This window comes from Nipponia nippon, unplaced genomic scaffold (genome assembly GCF_047370975.1).
Source record: "Nipponia nippon isolate SJK-2023a ecotype South Korea unplaced genomic scaffold, ASM4737097v1 scaffold_16, whole genome shotgun sequence".
In the NCBI taxonomy this organism is placed as follows: Eukaryota; Metazoa; Chordata; class Aves; order Pelecaniformes; family Threskiornithidae; genus Nipponia; species Nipponia nippon.
The window spans coordinates 11,013,471-11,035,820 of NW_028262332.1; the positions used below are offsets into that span (position 1 = coordinate 11,013,471).

General features: G+C 40.1%; 2 protein-coding genes across 10 annotated transcripts in view; both read right to left on the minus strand.

Annotated features, from left to right (window-relative positions):
- Nucleotides 1-1,742: 1,742 nt before the first annotated feature.
- On the minus strand, nucleotides 1,743-6,668 carry PDCL (phosducin like). Of its 3 annotated transcripts, XM_087752545.1 has the most exons (6): nucleotides 6,186-6,407; nucleotides 5,977-6,100; nucleotides 5,471-5,521; nucleotides 4,844-5,018; nucleotides 3,598-3,779; nucleotides 1,743-2,489 (listed from the first exon to the last, which is right to left on the minus strand). In XM_087752545.1, the coding sequence occupies exons 4-6, from the start codon at nucleotides 5,010-5,012 to the stop codon at nucleotides 1,938-1,940; spliced, it is 903 nt and encodes a 300-aa protein (XP_087608671.1). In that variant the 5' UTR covers nucleotides 5,013-5,018; nucleotides 5,471-5,521; nucleotides 5,977-6,100; nucleotides 6,186-6,407; the 3' UTR covers nucleotides 1,743-1,937. The 3 variants fall into 3 exon arrangements, with proteins under 3 accessions (XP_087608671.1, XP_087608672.1, XP_087608670.1); XM_087752546.1 differs by lacking the exons at nucleotides 5,977-6,100; nucleotides 6,186-6,407 and adding an exon at nucleotides 6,634-6,668; XM_087752544.1 differs by having other exon boundaries at nucleotides 5,977-6,407.
- A 106-nt stretch (nucleotides 6,669-6,774) lies between these two features.
- The window catches only part of RC3H2 (ring finger and CCCH-type domains 2), a 31,027-nt gene continuing 15,451 nt past the window's right edge, over nucleotides 6,775-22,350 (minus strand). The window contains exons 10-21 of one of the 7 annotated variants that reach the window (XM_087752542.1): nucleotides 21,979-22,287; nucleotides 20,998-21,212; nucleotides 19,574-20,001; nucleotides 18,961-19,131; nucleotides 17,679-17,834; nucleotides 16,050-16,263; nucleotides 15,819-15,903; nucleotides 15,208-15,289; nucleotides 14,671-14,805; nucleotides 14,000-14,107; nucleotides 12,796-12,925; nucleotides 6,775-11,109 (exon numbers count right to left, since the gene is read on the minus strand). In XM_087752542.1, the coding sequence (XP_087608668.1) occupies nucleotides 11,078-11,109; nucleotides 12,796-12,925; nucleotides 14,000-14,107; nucleotides 14,671-14,805; nucleotides 15,208-15,289; nucleotides 15,819-15,903; nucleotides 16,050-16,263; nucleotides 17,679-17,834; nucleotides 18,961-19,131; nucleotides 19,574-20,001; nucleotides 20,998-21,212; nucleotides 21,979-22,287 (2,065 nt within the window). In that variant the 3' untranslated portion in view covers nucleotides 6,775-11,077. Of the gene's footprint in view, nucleotides 12,170-12,776; nucleotides 12,926-13,999; nucleotides 14,108-14,670; nucleotides 14,806-15,207; nucleotides 15,290-15,818; nucleotides 15,904-16,049; nucleotides 16,264-17,678; nucleotides 17,835-18,918; nucleotides 19,132-19,573; nucleotides 20,002-20,997; nucleotides 21,213-21,978; nucleotides 22,288-22,350 lie in introns of those variants that run through there. The other 6 variants (XM_087752538.1, XM_087752537.1, XM_087752543.1 and 3 more) reach the window with 6 other exon arrangements.

A 22,350-nucleotide genomic window follows, 5' to 3' on the forward strand; every position in this document is an offset into this window, starting at 1 on the left:
CAAACACGTAGTATCAAATTAAGTACGTAGAAGAGGATTCAGTAATAACCAAGTAGAGCGTGCAGACATTCAGCGTGCTCGTTCGTGCTAGGTACGCTGTTGGAGCAATTCAGCCCCGCTGTGATCTGGCCAGCAAAGCCTTCACCTCGCTCTGCATCATCGCAGATTTTCGTGCTTGCATTCGCTATGAATTGCTAATGGCTTCTGCGCCAGCCAGGTTATCTCACAGCTGCGCAGCACCAGACTTGCTGGAGGCAGGGTGAACTTTAATGTAACAGAAACCCTGAAAATTACTTCCCCGTATTATGATCTGATTTATGAAGGAAGTGGAGGACAAACAAAATAAATAAACACACCCTAATGAAAACGTAATCACTGACAAACGGTGATGACAAAGGTGCTGCAGGAGGGAAGCGTGATACACAGCTGCTGCATTCAGTAGCGATGAGGTGCATAAGGAGACAAATGGGCTCAGCCAGCGCAGGGTGCCGCTTATTCTGCGTCCAGAAGCGGGAGTCACCCTGTGTTTTGGGGGAAGATGAGAACTTTAAGATCAGTGCCACTGGGCAATTGAAACAGCTGTGGTGATGCGTTTGAGGAGGCCTTCGTTATTTGTTATTTCTTACAAAGGACGGAGGGAAAAACTGCAGCCTCCGCCAAGGTTTCACACCCATCCCGCAAGATTTTTTTCTGTTTGTGAACTCCACTGATGCACGGTACAAAAAGCATGCTCCCAAAGAGCTGCCATCAGAGGAAAACCAGGCCAGTGGCAACGTTTCTGATCCTGCCGAACCCTGTGCAGAAACTGGACACCAAGCTGCTGAGAAGGGAATCAGCTGTGAGAAAATGGGCCTGCTGCTGAACGCCTGTACCGGGGAGCTGGTCTCTTGGCTCGAGGCTGCTTTCCCCCAAAGCCATCCAGTCCTCTGGCAGCTTCAGGGGTATTAATATTCAAAAGACATCTGATGACCCAGCTGAGGCAGATCTCAGGAAGGCAGACAGAAATGAACTTTAGCACTGATTTAGTCATTTTAGAGAGAGATGAAATTCTGAGGTTATTCAAGTCCTAATTCTGCATTTTGCCAACAAAATTCTCCTTGATGCTATTCAGCACACATGTTGGAGCTCTTTACATCTTTCTTAAGAGGCAGAGATGATTTTCTGATGAAGTGACTACTATGAACTCTAAGGGTGGGTGTTTTAAAACCCAAGAATGTATTAAGAGCTGTAACTGAAGGAAGATTTTCTCATTTAAGTCCCAGGCAAGGTTAAAGAAAGAAGAACCCTCTCCAGCTGAAAAGTAATTTTCAGGATGAAGTCGGGGCTGTTATTTGTAAGTGAGAAAGGAACAAAAATCTGATGCCAAGTGTTAGAGCAAGAAGGTCCTTCCAAGAAGGAGACTGCAAATTGGGGAACGGAAGATGGGACCTTGCACTGTTAACTGGCAGCAGTTCAGCTCCAGGTTAATGAAAGTCTTGAATGCTCAAATACTTCTTTATTTGCAGTCCCAATTCTTGTCTTAGCGAGTAGGTGCCTGCATCTTGAGCCAGCTGCTATTCACATGCACTGTTTCAGGAAACCTGTAAGAAGACTGACCATACACAGCTGATCTGAGAACAAAATGTTTAAAAAAAATCAAAGGGATCTGGAGAACAGAGATGACGATACACATTTTCCTAAACTTACTGAATTGTGTTAGAACTTCGTGTTTAGTAAAATACATTTGAATTGCATAAAAGCAAGACTGTTTCAGTGTGTACTTTATTGAATTAATTTAAGAAAACGTTAGGAATTCCTTACGTTATTTTTAACGAGCAAAAGTCAAAGTGCACGAAGGGGAAGAATACATACCCACGCTATGGACGAAAGAGAACAATCCCTAGCACAAGAACATCCGATAGTACAACTACACCTACTGGCCCCTTGGTATAAGCGGTTCAGTCTATTTCCAGATCACTGTCTTCACTGTAACATGCAGAGGGATTATGTATAGAAGTCAGGAGCACTAGGTCTTTTTCTGGAAGCAAACCACATTCCTGCAGAAAAGCCTCCAGGTCTACAGCAAAAAAATCTTCTCCAAGCTGGTCAGTGATTCGCACAAAGTTGCCGATGAGCTCACCTGCCTTATAGATCAGCAAAGCTGGCAGAGCGTTATTAGTAAAGCGAGCGCTAGCACCAATGAGCGAACTCTTTACTCTGCAAAACTTAACCGTTGGATACTCAGCAGCCAGGCAGATCATACAGCCGTTCAGGGATTCGGAGCCAGGGATACCATCTTCATAAATATGGATCATGATCAGTGTGCTCTTATGCTCTTTATCAACCGTGTCCAAAAACGCTTCTCCACTGGTAATCTCAAAAACCTGTTTAAATTGCTGCCCACTGTACAACTGCTGTCTCATCTCCTCCATTCGCTGCTTCCTGTAACGCTGTAAAAATTCCTCATCGTCTTCATCATTGTGAATCATGTTATATTCTTGTAACGTCATCTAACAAACACATACAAAGACACATGAAAAAGAGAAAAAAGATCTGCATCACTATTTGGGTCACTTATATAATGAGAATTTAAATGTGGGTCACTCATCTTTAATAACAGCAAAGTGCAACCCAGGAAGGCTCAAGCACGCTCTGTATTACACTCCGTTTTATCTAATTAGAAACCGCATCCAGTGGGAACGGCAATTTCAGCCTTGGGTATTCCAGTTTCCACAAGCTGCACTAATAACACAAGTGGCTGCTCCATGCTCCCACTTTAATTCAGGTTAACGGTGGCTATGTGCTTTCACTAAGCTACGAGCACCGATTTGGATACCGCGCCTAACCAAAGTCTAGCTTCTTTTTCATTAGCTTTTTCATTTAGTTTTTCAGTTAACATTTTCTGGCAACCAAATGCACTACCTTGTCTGCAGAACTAAAATTAACAGGATTTTATGTATTTCGTATCTGTTCACTTGCTGCACTAAATGTATTTGCATCACTCAAGGTATAGGACAGCGTGGCCAACCTTCATCATCGGAAAGCAAGAAACACCATCTGCTAATTAGTAACTTCTCTGACCAGAACCGTAAGAGCTAGTTATCCAGCCCCGTTGACTAAAACCATTCGCTACTTCCAACGCCTTCTATCTTTGGAGCTCAAAGTCAAAGCTAAACTCTCAACATCCACTTGCTAAATACAAAATCAATAAGGACTCCTAAACTCTTGTTTTAGGCCTGGAAGGCAGAATTCATAGGTTTGCTGTACAACTCTTCCTATTAATCTCCTGAAGCTGACTTCTTTGATAAACACATAAGGGAAACCTGGGAAAAGGATTCAGACTTCTTTGGTATAGCAGCTGAATTGCTTATTTCTTAACACAGGCAAACGCAATGCTCCTAGAATACCACTAAAATGCAAAATAATTAAACTTGACAACACCTAGCAAATACGGTTATAATGCACCTCTTATACTGCTGCTGTGTTCCTGTTTACTGGGGAGAAACGACACGTATCTGCTGACAGAACAAGGATCCCTATCTCCTTCACCTCCACAAATGATGAAACTGAAAATGTTAAATATTTAAGTGGCATTTTAATTCCTTCGTGCCATGCTACCTTTCCATTGATTTTTTCCTGAAGCTCTTTCTGCTTCTGCTTATCGGTCTCTTCATCTAAGTGAGATCTGCATGTCATAGATAACTTTTTAATGAGTCGTTCCATTTCTCTGCGCTGCTCCTGCCGCTGTTCAGTTTCCAGTTGTTTAAATCTTCGCCAGTCATTAATGACTCCTTTGGGACCTGAAATTAAATATGTGGGCATTTCGTATAAAACGGTAATAAAATTACACCTATCATTTAAAATTCAAGTAATAATTTATAAGTCAGCAGTAAAATAGCGGCCCTGTCATAAACTTTTTATATAATGTGCAAAATGCTGAAATGAAACGAAAGAAGTAATTTGCCATTTACACGTCCTTGAACTCGTATCTATTTTTTTTTCTAAGACGACTAAAGTTCATCTAACTAGGCTACTCTCATAATTGTCCAAAAGATTATTCCAAAGATTAAAATCTGTGCTCTTGAAACAGAACCACCAGCCCTCAAGAATTCCCCTACTGTTAGCATGGCTTTTCATAAAACAAAAGTAACAATGGGGAGGTATAAGTTTGCCAATGCTCTTGTGCAGAAGCACAATCTGTGATGTACAATAGCGTTAATTCTCATGGACCGCACCTTGCTGTTACGGCCCAGTGGAGTTACTTTTTCAGATCCTCTCTAAGTGCGCCAGTTTAGTACTATAATTCTTCCGTTCTTCCTTCAGGCGAAAGATGTGAACACATGCAGGAAGACGGTTTTTCACCATTCTTAGAGAAACTGTAAAACACAGAGGGCCAGTCTTTCCTAAGAACCTAAGAAATACCCTCTGAATCACACCAACGATCCACACAGACTTGTACTGTGTCTCTGACAGCGGCAGTAGAGAACGCTATTTTGGGAAAGCCTGGCCACTTTCTGTCTACTCCGCATGTACTCGTTCAGCACCTACCCGTTAGTGGTTACCAACCGTGCGGCTTACGGGAAAGAAATGTACGCGTTATCAACCAAATTGTACCAACCAGCTTTGTATGCAAAGTTTAACTGCTTCAGATATAATGCTGAAGTCTCTCAGAGGAGAAGTCAAACATTAAAATAAAGATCTGGCTATTAAAAATAAGGTTAGGCTATAGCCAGGAAATGATCAATTTCTGACTCAAGTATGCATAAAACCAGGACTTTAATTTCAAAAAATGAATTTTAGAAAAACACATAGATCTTCCAATAAACAAAGTATTTACAAAACAATTAGTTTGATATGACGATACCTGTGTTGACTGCGCTGCCATCGCTGCTAAGCTCTACTTCCCCAATGCCTTCAGGAATGGCGCTCTCCCCTTCTTTATCTTCTTTCTCGCTGTCTTCATCCTCACCCTCACTACTGCTGTAGTAATACTGGAGCTTCTCACCAAGCAGTTTATCATCCAAAGTAGTCATTATGTTCTAAAAAATAAATTAACAAAATAGAGAATATATCTCTTATTCAAATATGCAGTGCAAGATGCCGCTTTAAACGCCTGACGATAGTCCTTTACTTCCCCAGAGCCGTTTTCCAGCCACATAAGAACGGTTTACGGCCCACTATCACACAGCCTACGGCGCAGTCACGCGAGTTCCTTCTTAGTCACAATTTCAAACTCACTTCAGTTAAAAACCTTTACGAACAGGACTGCTTTGAGGCTCCCCAGTGCAGAAACACTTTGTGTTCTCACTGATGGAGAATGAATTTTCGAACTGTAATTCAGGAGTCTTACCAGCCTCACTCAGACGGCTCCATGAGGCTGATTTCCCAGTTATGGGAATTTAAATTTCCAGTACGATTTGCATTATTTTAACAATTATTTATTTGAGCTGAAAAACGATCAATGTAATTAATCAAATTAAAATGTTCTGACCTTTATTCCTTTCCAGTCTTTCAGAGACAAGCTTCTATCAAAACCTGGAAGCTGAAATTTCAGATTATATTAATTCAAATTGTTGAAGACAATCTCAAAAAAGCTTTTGCAGAAATTCGGCACGTTTAAGCAACATAACACACGCAAGGAAAAAAATTTAAAGAAAATGTAACCACGTTTGCTGTTTAATGAAAAAGGTTACTCTCAAGCACAGAAAACATACTTTCTAAGTACTGAGACAGAACATAAAAATGTCTGGCGCAGTCAGTGCTGCAATTTCGTGACCATCGCTTCCAGGCTGAGAAACAACACATGAAAGGAAAGACCTTCACGTCTGTCATCTTTTCACCCGTCCGCTGACCGCATCGCTCATCTGCACAGCAGTCAGCAGCAGCCTGTTTGTGTGGACAGCGCTGAAATTAGATGCTGATGCACTGATAAAGTGATTCAACTGTCCTAGAAATCCTCACTTTTCCTGAGTTAAACATTTTTTTAATCCAAAATACCTTTTGCTAAATAGAAATAATCAACAGCAGAATCCACCCTCTAAAGCTGCTGACAGCGTCGGCATTTACAGACTTTGTAAGCCTCTCACATCAGGACAGCAGAAAGATCAGGTGTTTCCAAGTGCTGAAAAGCAAATTTCGTTAAAATAAATAAATAAAAAAAAATCAATCAAATCAGTCGGTTTGGACTTAATCCTGCAGGACCCTACAAGTCAGCCCTCTGGTGCAGACGCCCCGAGCAACGCATGGATAAGGTAGGGCTTTCGGTCCTCCTGCCAGCCGCCAAAGCGGATCAGGCGGGCGACGGCGGAGGCGAGCCGGTGGCCCGGGGTGACCGGGGTGACTTCTCAGCGCGCTGCAGACCGGCCTGGCAGAGGCACCGCGCGGGCGGCAGCACAAAGCGAAGCGGCCCAGCAGCAGCAGCAGCAGCGGGCAGGCGCCTGCGCGTCCCTTCGCCCCCCGCTCCCCCGCCGCCTCCTCCCCGGCCCCTTCCCTCCCCTCGGGGCGCGCTGCGGCGCCCGGGGCCGCGGCCTCCGGCCCTGCCCGCAGCCCTGGGGCCCGCCCGCGGCCCGGCGCCGCGCTCCGCCCCGGCGAGGCCGGCCCCGGCCGCCCCTATCGCGCCCCCCGGCCCGGCCCGGCCCGGCCCCGGCGCCTCACCCGCCGCCTTCCGGGGCCGCCTCTCGCCGGCGCGGGGCACGGCGGGAAGGAGGCGGCCCGACGGGGGGAGGCCGCCGGCGCCGCCCCGCCCCGGGAGCCCTTCACCCCCCCCCGCCGCCGCGGCTGAAGGCAGGGAGACAATTAAGGTGGACAAATAATTTTTATTCGTGCATGCAAATACATGTCAATACTGCAAACTTCTTCCATCGAGTCTCTCAAACACTGAAAACCAGGATGCTCTACTCCGTGACCAGCCAAAGCTAAAACCTCTTCACTTCAGTGCTACAGCAAACACACACGGCACCGCCCCGCCGGGCCCCCCTACTTCTAACACGAAGGGAAACATTACCATTGGGAATCAAAACCGAAATAAACGGAATAGAATTTACTCCCCCATATATCCCCATTTCATTTTACAGATTTTTTTTTTTTTAAATTATAGTTTTAAATAGAAGCTGAGAATGCGCCATAAAAATGAGCATTAAATCCATCGTAGCGATGGTGCCTGCTTTATACATGATGGGTGTACACCATCTTTTATTTCATTTACATTTCAATCGAACAATAGATTTGCAAAGAAAATGTCTAATACAGACGTAAAAATATTCACACTAGAGCTTCACAATCGGTTGTACAATTGACAAACAGGCCTCTTTTCCCAAACTTTCCAGCTAAGCAAATTTATAAAATGTAATCAATGCAACAAGAAAAAAAAATTTTTCTTTAAAACTTCCAGGGAAAAGAATACGCAGTAAACAGTATAAATGCGGACAGCAGATGCTGCAAGCTAACCACAATACTTCTGAGTGGCTGTACAGTGGGTATGTGCAGTACAAATAAAAGCCACGTGTGTTGTATCACAACTACCGTATAATGTACTTGTTTGCCCAGCTAAGAAAATGCATGCATTTCCATGCCTCGGATTAACTGAGATCTACTCTGGATAAATTGATGGGCTATGTGCAAATGACCTTGGCTTTTGGCAGTAATAAATGCAGCCAGGCTCTGTTTTATTTCAGCTTTTACAGCAAAATCTTGAGTGATTAAAAGCTTCCACAAGCATCCTTCTTAAGTAACGGGGGGTAGTAGTATGTTCAGGTATTGGCCGTTTTGATTATTCAGATTTGTTTCATCTCATCACTGACAGTTTTTTTTTTTTTTTTCTTCCCTTGTCGTGCTCCCTTGCCAGCAAAGAGATACACGGCGATGACTACTGCCAAAGTCAGCTGTTCATTTATACTGGAAATTTGGGTCATTTAAAAAAGCACATTTATTGTGTTCTGCTTGCAGAAGAGGTCCCTCAATGAGAGGGAATTTCCTAAGAAAGGGATTAAACTACAACATAAAGAATGGACTTTTACATACTATAGATAATCCGATCATTTCTCATTTTGTTACACTCTCAAATTCAACATCTTCCTTTAATAACAGTCTAATAATAATGAAAAGTCTGTTCACAAATATGATCAAGGAGCTGCTGGCATACAGTGTTTATGTACAGCAACAGGTACAACTGGACAACTTGTGCTTTAAAAAAAGCAAACAAAACCAATGTTTGGAACTATTCTGAGTTTAGATCAAGTTATTTTAAGCATTCCTTCCTCAGCTGTTTCTGACCACTGTGCATTATTTTGTACCTCATCCAGCCTAGCACACTATTAGACAAGAACAGCATTCAGCTCTTGAGTACAGGATAAATTAAAATTTCAATTGTGTTATCAAAGCACTAAAACCTTCCAAATTAGACTTCTACAAAGAGCAATCAAGAGCTTATTTAACATAATCAGCTGCGTACAACTTTTTTTTCCCCTAAATCAAATGTCAAACTTCAGTGTCCCTGTACTAGACTACCAAGAACCAACGCCAGTTTGCTTTGCAAAGAGTCTAACCTTTCCTTTGAAGGGTCTAGTATACATTCTACAATGCAAAATCTGCATAAACACTAAGATTCATTTCTTGTCACCTGTTTACAGGAACAAAATATCAGTAGCAGGGCAATCACTCTGCTATAAGTATATGTTAAGAATGTACAGATAATTACTTTCTCACACGAGCATTCTCCCAGCACAAGCATTAGTCTCTGTTAAGACCTATGTGGGAAATGAGGCAAATCAAGGAATGAATCCAGGTAGTGAGGCAACACAATTAACTTAGATACTAATAATTCCTGTATCTCTTGCATGTGAAATCCCTGCTGTACCCCTAGTGGGGGAAAAAAAAAAAAAACAACCAAAAAAAAAAACAACCAACAACAAACCAAAACAACCCAAAATGCTTGTCCAAGCAAAGCAAAAGAGCCAATCTCTTTCCCCAATCTGCTACGGGCCTTTTTTCTGACAGCGCAGGTAAATTAGGCCAAAACCCAAATGGGAATCACTGCTATTAACACACACAGATTATTCAACTATATCTCAGCGTCAGAAAACAAGCCCTTCCATAGCCCAAAGGCACCTGATTTGCAACTAGACAAATGAATACATACTTGTTTGTATAGGGTCAAGGGCTGAAACTTCACCAAAGAAGCAAGGCAGAACGAGGTTCGCGCCCGCGGCTTCTCCTTGTCAGGGCACTGGAGGGCATAGTTTCATGGCAAAAACCACAGTCAGTGTTAAAACCGTAAGACAAAGCTGGCATGCTGTTAAAACCCTCAAATAATCCTTTTGCCTGTCATTCTATATATTTAAAATTCAACTAAAAAAAACCCTAGCCTCAGTTAAGAACCAACTTTCCACATGAAGCGTGTGGTCACCCTAGAGAACTGCTCTATCATGGGACCTCCTGCTGCAGACAAGAGCATATAGATACGTTTGTTCTTAAATACGCCAATACGGTTGGCAGGAATACGTTAGGCTTACGTAATTTCACTGGACAAACAGGCAAATGTGTGTAAGCAGCTTATCCCAATCCCCCTCCAGCAGAGCACAACCAAGTTTTTAAAATTGCAATTTTAAAATTAAAAAGTTAAGGTAAATACACAATCAATTTATGTAGTATATATTCACCCTCAGATCATGCTGAAGATGTTCTGTGGAGTTCTGGTGCACAGAGGGCTCTTTCCCTGAGGGCAAATAAGGACTTCTCAAACCTTTATATTTTCTCTATTTTTGTAACAAAATAGCAATTTAAAATTTAAAAATCTTTTAAAAAAATTACATCACCTTCAACATGGAAGATCTCACTGTTTAAATATCCGTGAAAGAGACATACTTGTTTGCATATCTGTTCTGGAATTACATTGTACAGCAAATAATAGTATCTCAGAAGCATTTCAAAAGTAATATAAATTCATATTTACAGAATGGTCTTGGTATAAAATATACAACAATCATATTTATGTCTAACATTCTAAGTTAAAGTTAACATCAATAGGAAATAAGTTAAGGTGACAAAGGTGGTCTGGTTCTTGTACCCATTCACTTCAAGTTGCAAGTGAAACAAAGCGTCAGTCTAATCCTAGCTACGAGGTGGTACAGCAACAGCCAAAGGAAACCAAGAAGAGACTACTTGACTGTTTTTCTACATACATTCCTTTACATTTGAGTATTAAATAGATGCGTAAGATCTTCCATACTGACACCAGAATATCAAAACTAACCCTTGGATTTTCAGGTATATTTACAACATAATTATTTCATGGACAGGTTCATTAGGAGAGATATCAAACACCAATAGTTACTTAGTCTAATCAGTAACCCTCAGGGAAATGCCAACCCCCACCCCCCAGAAGCGTGCACAAAACAGTTATCAAAATCTTACCCGACCACATAGCTGTGATTTTGTAAAATAACAACTCAGACGACCAGTAACATGATCCTCTTTAAGCATTTTGCTAGCAGGAAAAGCCCTTACATGCAGTACACCTGGTGAAAGATCAGCTTGGCTTAAAATATTCCAGTACAATTTTCAGAGTAAACAACTTCACAGAAGTTAATAAAAACATAAAAAAATGTAAAACTTGTCACAAAGAAAAGTAAGAGGACAAACAAGAAGATAGTAATTATCAGGAGGGCGAGTCCTGCTTTCTTTTCCAAAAAAAGTGGACTTTTAAGCTTCTCAAAAAAAAATACGCCCAGGGTCTAGTTCGTGTGTATTTATGAAAACCAATTTTCAGTTGACACGTCTAATACGATTCTCAGTCACATCTTAACAGGGCATAAATTCATACACTTTTCAGTACTCTGAAGGTCAGATAATGCTATATTGTTGTATTTTCAAGATCTTTGAAAACAAGTTGCCACTGAACAAGCAAAAATTAAACCTGAATACAAAATTATGATTAACAACATTTAACAAAGGTAATACAACCGCCTTAAATTCCCAATATTTAGTTTAAATTAAAAACAAAACAGTACAAAAGACAGCAATACCATCTTGTTAGTCAGTGCAAACACTACATACAGGGTTTTCAAAGGAAAGCCAAGAGCACCTGATACTTTTTGCCAAGTCATCTGGATTCTATAATCTCCAAGTTGAGAACTATTAATAAAAAAAGAGAAAAAAAGAAAAACCAAAATTGCTGTTACATTAGTGCATAACCTCTCAAAATGGTTGAAAATTGTTTCACGTATAACTTGGGGAAATCAATACCTAGTACATTAGCTGGAGGACTTAGGCACTTGGTTTACTTCTGATAACTTTACCTGGACAAGTAGCCTATGTACGTGTATTTACAGTACTAAAGCAGAAATTGGCGGGGGGGGGGGGGGGGGGGAATGGAAACAAAAAGCTGCAGCAAAGCACTGCACCACAGACCTGCAAATAACGTAGCAGTGCAAAGCTAATGGTGTGTTAACCCTGTAAAAGTCTCAAGTCCAAATCTCCACCTCTCAGTCTTCAAACAGGAAACAATACTCCATGCAAAGTTCCACAACTAAAGAAAAAGCAGCTGCAACAAGACACAAGTTCTTCTCTCATGAAACAAAATAGAGACAAATAAGTTAGTCTTCCTTTCACTAGATGTATCATTGTAGGATCCTGCTAGTTTAAATAACTGAGTTGTTAGTTTTCTACAGAAGCCATTTTAAACAAGAATGGCTCAGATACCGCACCGGATTGCTACAAACTCATAAAAAGCTGCTTTAAGCTTAAGTAAAACAATGTCCAAATTCCATTCATTTGTGGAAAGTGAACGCCTTACCCTAGTAAAGTAAGTTTTTTTTTTTCTTCAGAATGCTAATGCGAGAGGGGCTTGAAGTATCAAAGAGTCCACAGGAAATGCATGACCCCAATATTATTTTTTTTAAAAAAAATATACATTATATAATATATATTATATATATAAAAAGCTAGTGTAAATGCTTCCATGGTGTGGTCACAAGCTGGAAAGATGAATGCCTTTCAGCTGTTAACCATCCTGCCATTTGCAACAGGCTTTAAAAAGTCATTTTTATCCTCAGACATAATGTGAGCAGTTTTCAAAATGAGGCTGCCAACACTGACTGATGTGCTGATGGGCAGGCAGCTTGCATTGCTAACAGATGTTGTGATCGGCTGACTGAAGCAAGAAGTTACGGGCAGGATTGTTTTCTGCTCCTCCCTGAGGAGAAAAATAAGTTACACAAATATTAAACAAGTACATGCACAAGAATCTGGAACTGAATTGTGTGCATTAAATAAATACTGACATAAACTCATTTTTAGCAACAGGCTAAACATCTTGCTATGGAACGGTACGCTCAAGATGTTAAATGCAGCCTGCCTCATCTTCAAAGGCTGCACTACACATTAAAGACTACAGAACATAGAAACCTAAAATAGTGTATTTTAAAAACTACCTCTCTATGGAGATTTGTGCAAACAGTATGACATTTAACCGTTTGACGTTTTTCTTAATGTCTGTTAACTATAAAAATACTTTTGCATTTTTTGCTTACTGAATGTGAAAGGTATTTTTAACAGCTGTGACACGTTTCGGTATATACGATTACAACAATGCATACGAACAATGGCATCATCCTGTGACTTTCGTATTTGTGACCTAATGCTATTTCTTAACAGGTTCTTCTCACTTCACCATGTATACACAATGCAGATGTCTAATCCGAGTAGGTATGTAGTTCATCCTTAAACAATCATGCTTCAACTATTCTGATGCTGCTGTTTGTCTAATACTGGCAGACACTGCTGTTTTGTCTAACACTCACAGAATCACAAGGTCTTCACCTAAACTTTGTCTCTTCTGTTCCATAGATTCTTTCTGGTGCTGCTTTAGCGGATGCCCGTTCTCTACAGTTGTTCCATTGAGCAGTTGATCATCTTGAGAACTAATACCTAGCTGTATATCCAGAATCTCCTACAGGAGAAAAGGAGAAATGTCCATCAATACTGTCACTACCAGCTTTAAATTTTCCTGCTATGCTCCGCTACATAAAGCTGATGGAAACGGGAGTCTCATCATGAGACTCCTTATTTTTATTTTGTACTAGTGGAATGTCTACCACATTTTACTATAGGAAAACGGAAAAAACAATTATTCAAAGACAGCAGTGAATGACAACAGAGGTATAAACATCAGTTGCTAAAAAATGGTTTATCAGGTGAGATACGAAGGAGGCAATAAAGACAGCGAGAGCTGTTTCAATAATAAGGGGCAGAGGAAAGGCAAAAAGGTCCTTCCATTCATGAAATGGCGATTCACAATTCACTCTACAGTAGTGCATCAGATACCACAGGCAGAGTAAACAAAAGCTGTAGCCAGTACTGTAAGCCAGTATTGGAATGTATTACGGAACATATTCCGGATAAGAACCTTAATTTCTTTTAAGTGTACGATGCTTTTAAAAAAAAAAAAAAGAGACAATTGAACCTAATGCCTGGAATGAACACCAGAATGTTTTATGACTGCACGGCAAAGGAGGAAACAGCACAGAAGAAACTGGGGCAGATACACAGAATTACAAACAAACAATGAAGTAGCAGTGAAAACAAAAGAACACTGGATTACAATCATTTAAATGACTTTACTATTAGAATCAGGTTACCACAAAGCTAAATTAAATGATCACATTTAAATGTAAACTTCAATGTAAAACTTCTTAACTATGGTTTCAACACTGGAGAGGAAGGGGAAAGGAACAGACTCCCCATCATTGCTAATGCTATCAAAAGATAAAGAGCAAAAAGCTGAAAGCTATGACAAAGAACAGTGAGCTGTTTTTAGCTTTGGTAATATTAACTGCCAGGTATCTGAATGAGAAGTATGAGACCCCTAGTGTTAAAATACGGCAAATATTTGATACCGCTACAAAGACTAAAAACAAAAGGCTTTGCTATCAATCTACTAATTGACAAAGAAATTCTAGAAGTTTTTTAATAACTAATGAAAGGACCCAGTGAGCTCTTTAGACACACAGATTTTTGTACTTACTTCTATTTGTTCACCTTGCCCATCAGGTTCATCTGTATCAAGGGCTGACAGCTCCAATTCAATGTCTCGATCTGGCTTTGTGTCTGCAGAGTCTTCAGTATAATCAGTCTAAAAAAAAGAATTAATACGTTCTGTAAATATCAAGTTGGCTTTTCACCTGCTTCACACAACACTCAAGTATTAAAGTGAAAACAGAAGATGCATTTCTAGGATGCAACATTTCTACAATACAAAAGAGCTCGTTAGACACAAATAGAACTTTGGGCATAGACAACACAGGATACGAAGCTAAATCTAATCACATTAAAGTACTGAAACAAAGATATAAAATGAATACTGAAGTAGAAACTTCTGTAGAGTCCATTGGCAGAATGTTTAGATTTACAACATGCGGAAGTAGAACGAAGAGTAATGATTGCATGAAAACAGATTGTCACATTCTTCCCATTTTGCAAATGGATGACTGGAGCAGCAGCAAGGCAGGTGCACCTACTTGATCTCAGGGAAATAACTGGGTGCAACAACAACAGCGACTTAACTGGCATAGAATGTGTTATAAATATTTGGGAATGTTAAAACTAAGGGTTTTAACTCTTAATTAAAATGCATGCACTTATGTACATACAAAAAACCTCAAAGATTGATTTCATCCCAATTACCCCTTTCTTTACCTCACCATTCCTCAAATCAATTTCCTTGCTTAAAAGATTTAAGGTAAGACGACTGCCTTCATCTAGAGAATTCCACTTCTGTTGCATGGCTAGTGCATTCGCCTCTCTCTGAAGTAATAACGAGTTACTTTTGGCCTACGGAAAGAAACGTATCAGTTACCAACAACTACACTTAAACCACCTATTGTCAAATGGCAAAATAAACCAGCTTACAAAAGGAACAGTTCTCTTGCTAGATGGTTAACTATGTATTCCTTTAACGCACAGCATTTATTTTGTTCTGCATTTCCTGACATGTAGCAGGCCCACCACTTTCTCCCAAAAATGGCTTTACTGATGTCAGTGGAACAGCTCATATTAGCAGTCCTTATGCACCATACCAAGTGTTGTGGTGCTAGAGCCTAATTAACCTTTATTGATCATTTTGTCAATTGTACTATTTTCTGTAGGCTACACTGAGAAAAGTTACTTAAAATCACTTTACTAAATAACTTGTTTTTTTAATTAAAAACCACATGGTATAATATCTGATCTTACCTGCTGTAATTCAATACTCAATAGATCTCCAGTGCTGGAATGCTTTCTGTGACCAGACAAATCTGTAACTATGAACCTGTCCCTTTAAGAGAAAGAAGGAAAAATTAGGAATTAAAAACAAGTTCTCTAAATCAAAGGCCCCATAAACTTCATTAGTCTATCAATGCTAGATTTTTGGACAGAAACTATGTGACTAAGATACTGCGGTCTTCTTCACTGGGGCTCACAATACCCCAAGGCATTATATGAAGCAAACATCCTTATTTTACATATGGGTAAGATGTGGCAAGAAAACTTGAGAGAAACTACTCAAGATCGCAGATTTTGACACTACAGCTTGGTAGTACCTGACTCCAATTCTTTGATTAGGTCTCTCAAGGGGTATGTTGCTAGTAATTGGGTATTATTAGTCACATTAAGGATTAAAGACTACACAAGTTTTAACCCAGTTTTTCCAAGGCTTTATGCTGGATAGGAAAAAATCTTTTACTTTAAAATTAAGAACATCTATTAATAGTTCCAGATTTGTTTTGCCCCACATTCAGGATTTTGAAGAACAGCAAGCTACAGAAAAGGCTTTGAAGAGAACACAGAAAAAAAAACGTCCATACCGTTCCGCATAACGCACTGATGAAGCAGAATCTGAGCCATAGGCACTCCATCTTGAGTCAACAGCATTGACATAAGGGACATAATCTGTAACAAATTAAGATACCATTCATTACCTTCTCTGTTCTTAAAGTGGGATATGCAGGTATTTTAGCTCTTTGCCGGAGTAAGCATGAACAGGATGAAATGCTCATGATGTATGCTACACCGTCACACGAAGCCTGTACTTGTACCTGATACACTGATGGGCTTAGTAGCACTTCCTTGGGAAGCAGTGGCCTGAATAGGATCTGTCGTGTGATAACCCGTGCGGGATGACCTGGAGATTGCACCCCACTTGGAGATGATCGGTCCATCGCTAAATGGGATTATAGGATCTTCTTCCTTTGCCCTTCTCTGAGTTTCAAATAAATGCACTCTCCTTTTAACATCCCCGCTGTCCAAATCCTACATATTTAGGAGACAGAAGATATATGGACTCATTTGAGGTTATTCAGATTCTTCAGCTGGCCAATAACTTTCCGATTATTGCTGCTGAATATAATGCTGAAAATCTGTCCAACTAAAGAGCCAAGATGGGCCTCAATGAGTTAACTCTTGCCCTTTAATGGCAAAGTGACCACGAGAAAGCTATTGCCAGTGCTAGAAGAATTAATTTTGCTTTTCCAAGCTTGTGTTTCAGGCAGAAAAAGTTCCAGGATGCTTTAAGGTCCTTCAGTACCCTTCCCTATACTTGAAGGAGGCAGTATCAAAGGAGGCTTGGGATGAGATTTGGTTACACTTGTTTCATAGAACACAAAGGTAACCTGCTACGCTACGTAGCAGAAAGTCTCCAAAACGCATGAGCTCCGATCCCTCCAAAGGTAAGCTGTATTCCATGATTCATACTACATATTTTTTTGTTCCTTAAAGTCTTTCAGTTAGCTTTTTTCCTCTCATGGCAATTGGTTGATAAAAAATAAGTTGTATTTTATTTTCACAGATTTGTTGGCATTAAACTGTTTATTAGAGGAGAATGTGCCTTCCAACCAAGTAAGAGGCGTAGTCTAGGAAAACAGTTCATACAGATTCTCTGCGGGTGCAAAGCAGCCAAGATTAAGTTCATGCTGATTATCCTGGGTCCACAGTATTTCAGCTTTTCTCTGTGAGTGTATACTGCTCTTGGGATTAACTTCAAAGTAAAGATTTTCTGAAACAATGGCAACGTAACAAATCTTAGAATCCTGAGAAGGCCAGCGATTCATTCATACAGGATGGACTATTGCACTTAAGCCAAACAAGAAACGTGTTTCTGCGATGGAAACGCCTGCTCTGAACTGGCCACAGCAACCCCGTATTAACCAGTCAAGCCTGCCACTGAAACGTATTCTGGAGACTATTTTAGATGCCTCAGAAATTGTAAGGACGTATGTGTACACATATACATTTATATAAAGAGCTCTGAAGACAGACAAGCAAAATTAACAAGTCAAAAATTTTTATCCCACTCTAATAATCAGAGAAGACATTTAAAATGAATGCATTCTTACCAATTTGCAGACCATCTACTCAAAATATTTTGGCTACAAGTTTGATTTACAGAGATCTGTTTGGCTACAAGTTTGATTTACTGAGATCTGTTATTAAAACAGTTGTTTCAGACACCTGAGAATTTTATTCATGGCACTACATTCCGTAAATACGTTGTTTATTTACAAAACCGGGAAAAGATATTCCAAACAACTTCAAATGGGCAGAACTACTTTAAAATACTAAGAACCGAAGCTATCAACTTTAAAATAAAGTCTCGTTTAACCAAACAGAAGACACTTCAGCATGTAAGCATCATGACACTAATGAGATAACATGCAGAAAACCCCTACCATTAACACGGCATTTGAATTGGCAATCACATCCTTGGGCTCTGAGTCGATAGCATTTATACAAGAGCCAATAGTGCCACAAGACCACGGTGAATAGTGAGAGAGATGGTCTTCCTCAAATTTAGTTCCACTCAAATCACTGACACTCTCTGAGAACTACGGAAAAGGGAATAAATAAGCAGTGAATAATAAAACCAGGGAATTCAGTATTAAAATAAGAAAAGCCATTTACTGCTATTTAATTAAATTATCTCAAAAGTCAATCAAGGCACTCTAGCCATATTCAAGACTTGACTCAGGGACAACGTAACCCATTCAGTCAAATTTTAAACCAGTACAGCTGACAGCTGTCAAAGCAGGGCAAGCTTTGCCACTACAAATAACTGCCTGGTCTGCCAAGATGAGAGACTGAAATCAGTGTCACTGTGGTGGTGGCAGGTTTCTTCAGGCAAATACCTACAGTAATTAAACTGAGAGGAAGCCATGCATTTTTCTTTAATGTATAAGCCAGTGGCAGATAGAAGTATGAGTTGGAACCCTCCAACCTGGACGAAAAGGACTCAATCCTAATCTACCTTGAATGCACCCATAAGGGACTTCAAGTACCTTACAAGACCTTTTCGGAATAATCACAGTCTAACACCCCAAATATCATCAACGGAACTGTCAAACCACAGCAAAGAGTGCTTGGCACAGTGGTTCTCAAACTAGTTTCTTGGATGCATTTAATTTACACATATAGAAAATAAATATCACAAGATTTCTTTTTTCTTCAAAAGCACACTGTTTCTATTTGTTGAGTTCCCATTCTTGTTTACAGAACTTATCACGTAAGTACACAATGTTCTACCAATGCCTTTTGCCACTTTTAAGGGATATATATTCTCTGGGACTTGACAAGCACATGCAGCTTGATTCAGTCTACTCATCATGTCATAATGCCATTTAGAGTATAAAAGGGAAAGTCCTTGTTAACGGAAAACAACTGTTGTTCCCTACACAAAAACCTGGAGGTTCACAAAGCTAGTTCAATAAAATTATATTTCCTTTAGTGAGGGTAAATTGAATCACTTCACTTCTTGACCTTTTTTCAGCAATCATGTTTAGCATCACCTTAATATCAAACTGAATGCAGTCATTATTAGATATTACTTTCCTTTTCCTAGAAGATTAAATTAATTTTATGAACAATAGATGGCAGGTAGAAAATTTTTGCTAGAAATATTAAAGGGCATCTTACAGAAAAAGGAAGGGAAAATAAAGAAGTTCTTTGGCTTCCCACCTCTGTGCTGAAATCTACGTTGAAGAGAGGAGAAGGTGGTGTTGGAGATGGTGTTGCCATAGGAAGGGTCGACGATACCAGAGGAGTCTTCTGTGTGTGGTACTGTGCCCATTGCTCCGGCTTCCGTCTTAATTGCTCATCATAACCAGTCTTCAAATGACCACAAGGCTCCTAGCAATAAAAAAAAAATAGGACTGTGTACCCTACCATACTCTAACCAGAAGGTAAATACTGGCAGGGGACACACTTGGACCCGCAAATTCCCTTGGGTCTGTAACCTTCTACTGATATTCCTAGAAGAATTTCACAAGCACTTGGGGGAGAACCTGGCCTATGTATGGTAACTCAAATCTCAAATACGTAATTAATTCAAGCAACATGCATGGGAATTAAAGAGGCAGAGGGGCTCTGGTTCTAATCCAGATTAGAGTGGTCTATTTTACAAACCCATTTTATTAAGGTTAAAAACAAAACAAGAACTTTGTCCAGGTCACATGTCTTGATCACTACAAACCCAAATAAACAGAAGAGGTCTATGCTCATTATTCACCAACTTTTCAGTAATGACCTTCAGAATCAAGACTACATCCCTCCCTTTTTGGCTCTCACTCACCCTTGGTAAAGGCACAGTCCTCTGTTCGTTTGGAGGTTGACAAGCCACAGAGTAATACCCGTCCAAAGAGTTGTATCTCTCACGTAATGATGTCTGATAGACAGATGAGTGCATCACATCCATGGGAGGTAAAGAATTGCTCCTAATAATATCATCTCGTGGGTACATCTGTGGGCGCCAGATGCGCCTGCTGTCATAAACTGGAGCATACATTCCAGAAGGGACAGGAGGAACTGGTCCATACGGCTGCGGAGGAGGAGGTTGGTAAGGAGAATTCAGTCGATCTCGAGGGGGAAATGTACTGTAATGATCGGCATATGGCACGGAAGCAGGTGGGAGGGAGGATTCTGGAACGTTATTGGACCTCACAAAGCGAGGAACACAGGGAGCCACACCAGCTGGTACTGTTGGAGGTGGTGGATAATATCCTTAAAAATTGGAAAAAGGCAGATTTAATGTAACCACAAATGACCCAGAATTTTACACCTTCTAAAACTGTAAATAGTGTTGATAAGTACCTTTAGAGAAGTAAGTCACACTTTACAAACCTGTTACTGACCCTATCATATTTCCGCGGAATATAATTTCACGTATGACAACCGTATTTGCAGATGTAGTGGTGACCCTTTACCACTTTGACCCCGTTTGGAAAATGGAGTTTCTCTGCCATTGCTCCTATGTACTATGGTATAACTATGTAACTGAAAAGACAGCATCTTAAGCACTTTTTTATATAGGAAGTTAAAATAGTTCTCTCTAAAATAAAAAGCTATATTGATTAAAAAAAGTAATTCCAAAGGTCCATAAATAACCATTTCACACTTGGCTTATTCTTTTTTCTCTGGAGAGGATTGTCTGAACACCTCTACTTTTTGTTTTGAGATCTTGTGAACGACCTGATACTATAACACCTAATTGTTCACTTGAACATAAACATGCGCACTGCATCCTAAAAACAACAACAACAAAAAAAAGACTGAAACCTTTCAAAAACATTTGAGCAAGCACAAAGGTGTATAGGTCTCACAGTAGAAACATGCTATGCTTCTGGGTTTGAATCCTGTCTATAGATACCCTCACGGATAGGGCACAAAGTGAGCAAGCCTAAATAAATGCAATTAAATGCTAATAAAGGAAAAAGTAGATGTAAGACCTTGAGGTTCAAGTTCTTCTGGATACTGAGGTACAAGCTGCATAACACTCAGCACACAAAGACAAGAACCACCAACACTGGGAGCAAACTACAGGTTCTTCCCATACTCAGCAAGGGACCAGATTAGTATTCCATTAACTGCAGATTCAGCTGATATTTTAAAAAAACAAAAACAAACCAACAAAACTGAGATAAAAGTTATTTCTCAGCATTCAGGCTTATCTAGAGAAAAGTTCAGAGCTCTTTCTGATTCAGTGCTCATCTCACTCACCTGTCTGTGGGTACTGTGGAACTTCATACGACAGCTGAGTCCTGGGATCTTGGAAATATTGAACATTATCAGAATGTGGGGGGTAGACAGGTACTCTGGGAACAAACGGGCTGGATTTTGGAGGCACAGAATTAACTTCTGTTCCAATATTAGGAGGACCAGCTGAGGTAGCTGCTGCCTGGCTTACAGGAGTCTTGGGTGGAGAACCGATTTTACTGAAAAGGATTACCAAGAAATCATTAAGCAGATCTTTACTTATTTCACTTAGGCATCTCTTGTGTACACTCCCATGTAACGTGGAAATTTGAGCCATGTCATTTCCTCGGGATTTTTATTTTTCGTAACCCAAACTGATACTATTATTGCATCTCAGACTTTCTCCAAAGAGAACTCAAAAGCAGATATAAACATTTTGGTATGTATCCAGAAGCTCACATAACACTTGTAAGTGTATTCTGGTAAAGACAAAGGCTTTGAGAAGTTGTTTAGAGGCTCAGTGCTTCCTGGAGAAGTACCCAAAAATTTTTAAGGGAAAACCACAAAACTATAAAGGATTTCAAGGATTATTGAGGGACTAGCCACTACGTGCGCCCTTCTTGGTTTCAGGAAATATCAAATTTTGAGTGCAAGTTGTTGGGTTTTTTTTATTTTTATGTAATAACCCAATGGTAAGAAAGATACCAGGTTGAGAAAAACAGAGTAAGAGATAAAGGGAGAGATTTACCATTTTATGTATGTATTCATGGGAGCATTCAACAGCTAAAACAACCGATGCTGGCTCTGACAACTTGAATCCACAGACTTTGTATAACGATATCTGTACTGCAGTACAAGATCTTACACAACTCTGCAGCCAGTGAGCACTAGCAACGACTGCAAGCCAGGACTAGAATTCAGTATCTATTTTTTGCCACCCACAAACTCCATAATAGTCCAAAAGCAAAATCTTGTGCCTAGCTTTATGAAAAAAAAGTTACCTACTTTTCAGGTAGTGATTCTGTAGGGGATCCAGAAACATTCTGGCCATTGGCTCCAGTCTTCCCTCCCTTCTTGGTGTTCTCCAAAGCTCTCAAGGAGGTGTCCGCACAGCGAGGGATCAACTGGGGAACACCACTTTCTAGATTAGCTATTCCATTAGTACTTGGCACCATCTTCCCTGTTGCTTCAGGGCTTCCTATGACAGAAATTACGTTTCCTGTTGTGGTTGAGACGGTGCTATTTACGCCAACTTTATTTAGAAGGGGGAATGTTCTCACTGTTGCACTGATTTTTTTGTTCCTCAAGCGATATCTATAAACAAACACATGTACGAACACACAAAAGACAGACGGTTTAAAAAGTGTTTATTGTGCA

Bases quoted from the DNA above. Each gene is read 5' to 3' on its own strand.
- PDCL (XM_087752546.1), bottom strand. From the start codon at position 5,012: ATGACTACTTTGGATGATAAACTGCTTGGTGAGAAGCTCCAGTATTAC. The intron at 3,780-4,843 runs GTATCGTCATAT...ATTTAATTTCAG, and splicing joins TGGCAGCGCAGTCAACACAG to GTCCCAAAGGAGTCATTAAT. The intron at 2,490-3,597 runs GTAGCATGGCAC...TGTGTTTGTTAG, and splicing joins AGGAAAAAATCAATGGAAAG to ATGACGTTACAAGAATATAA.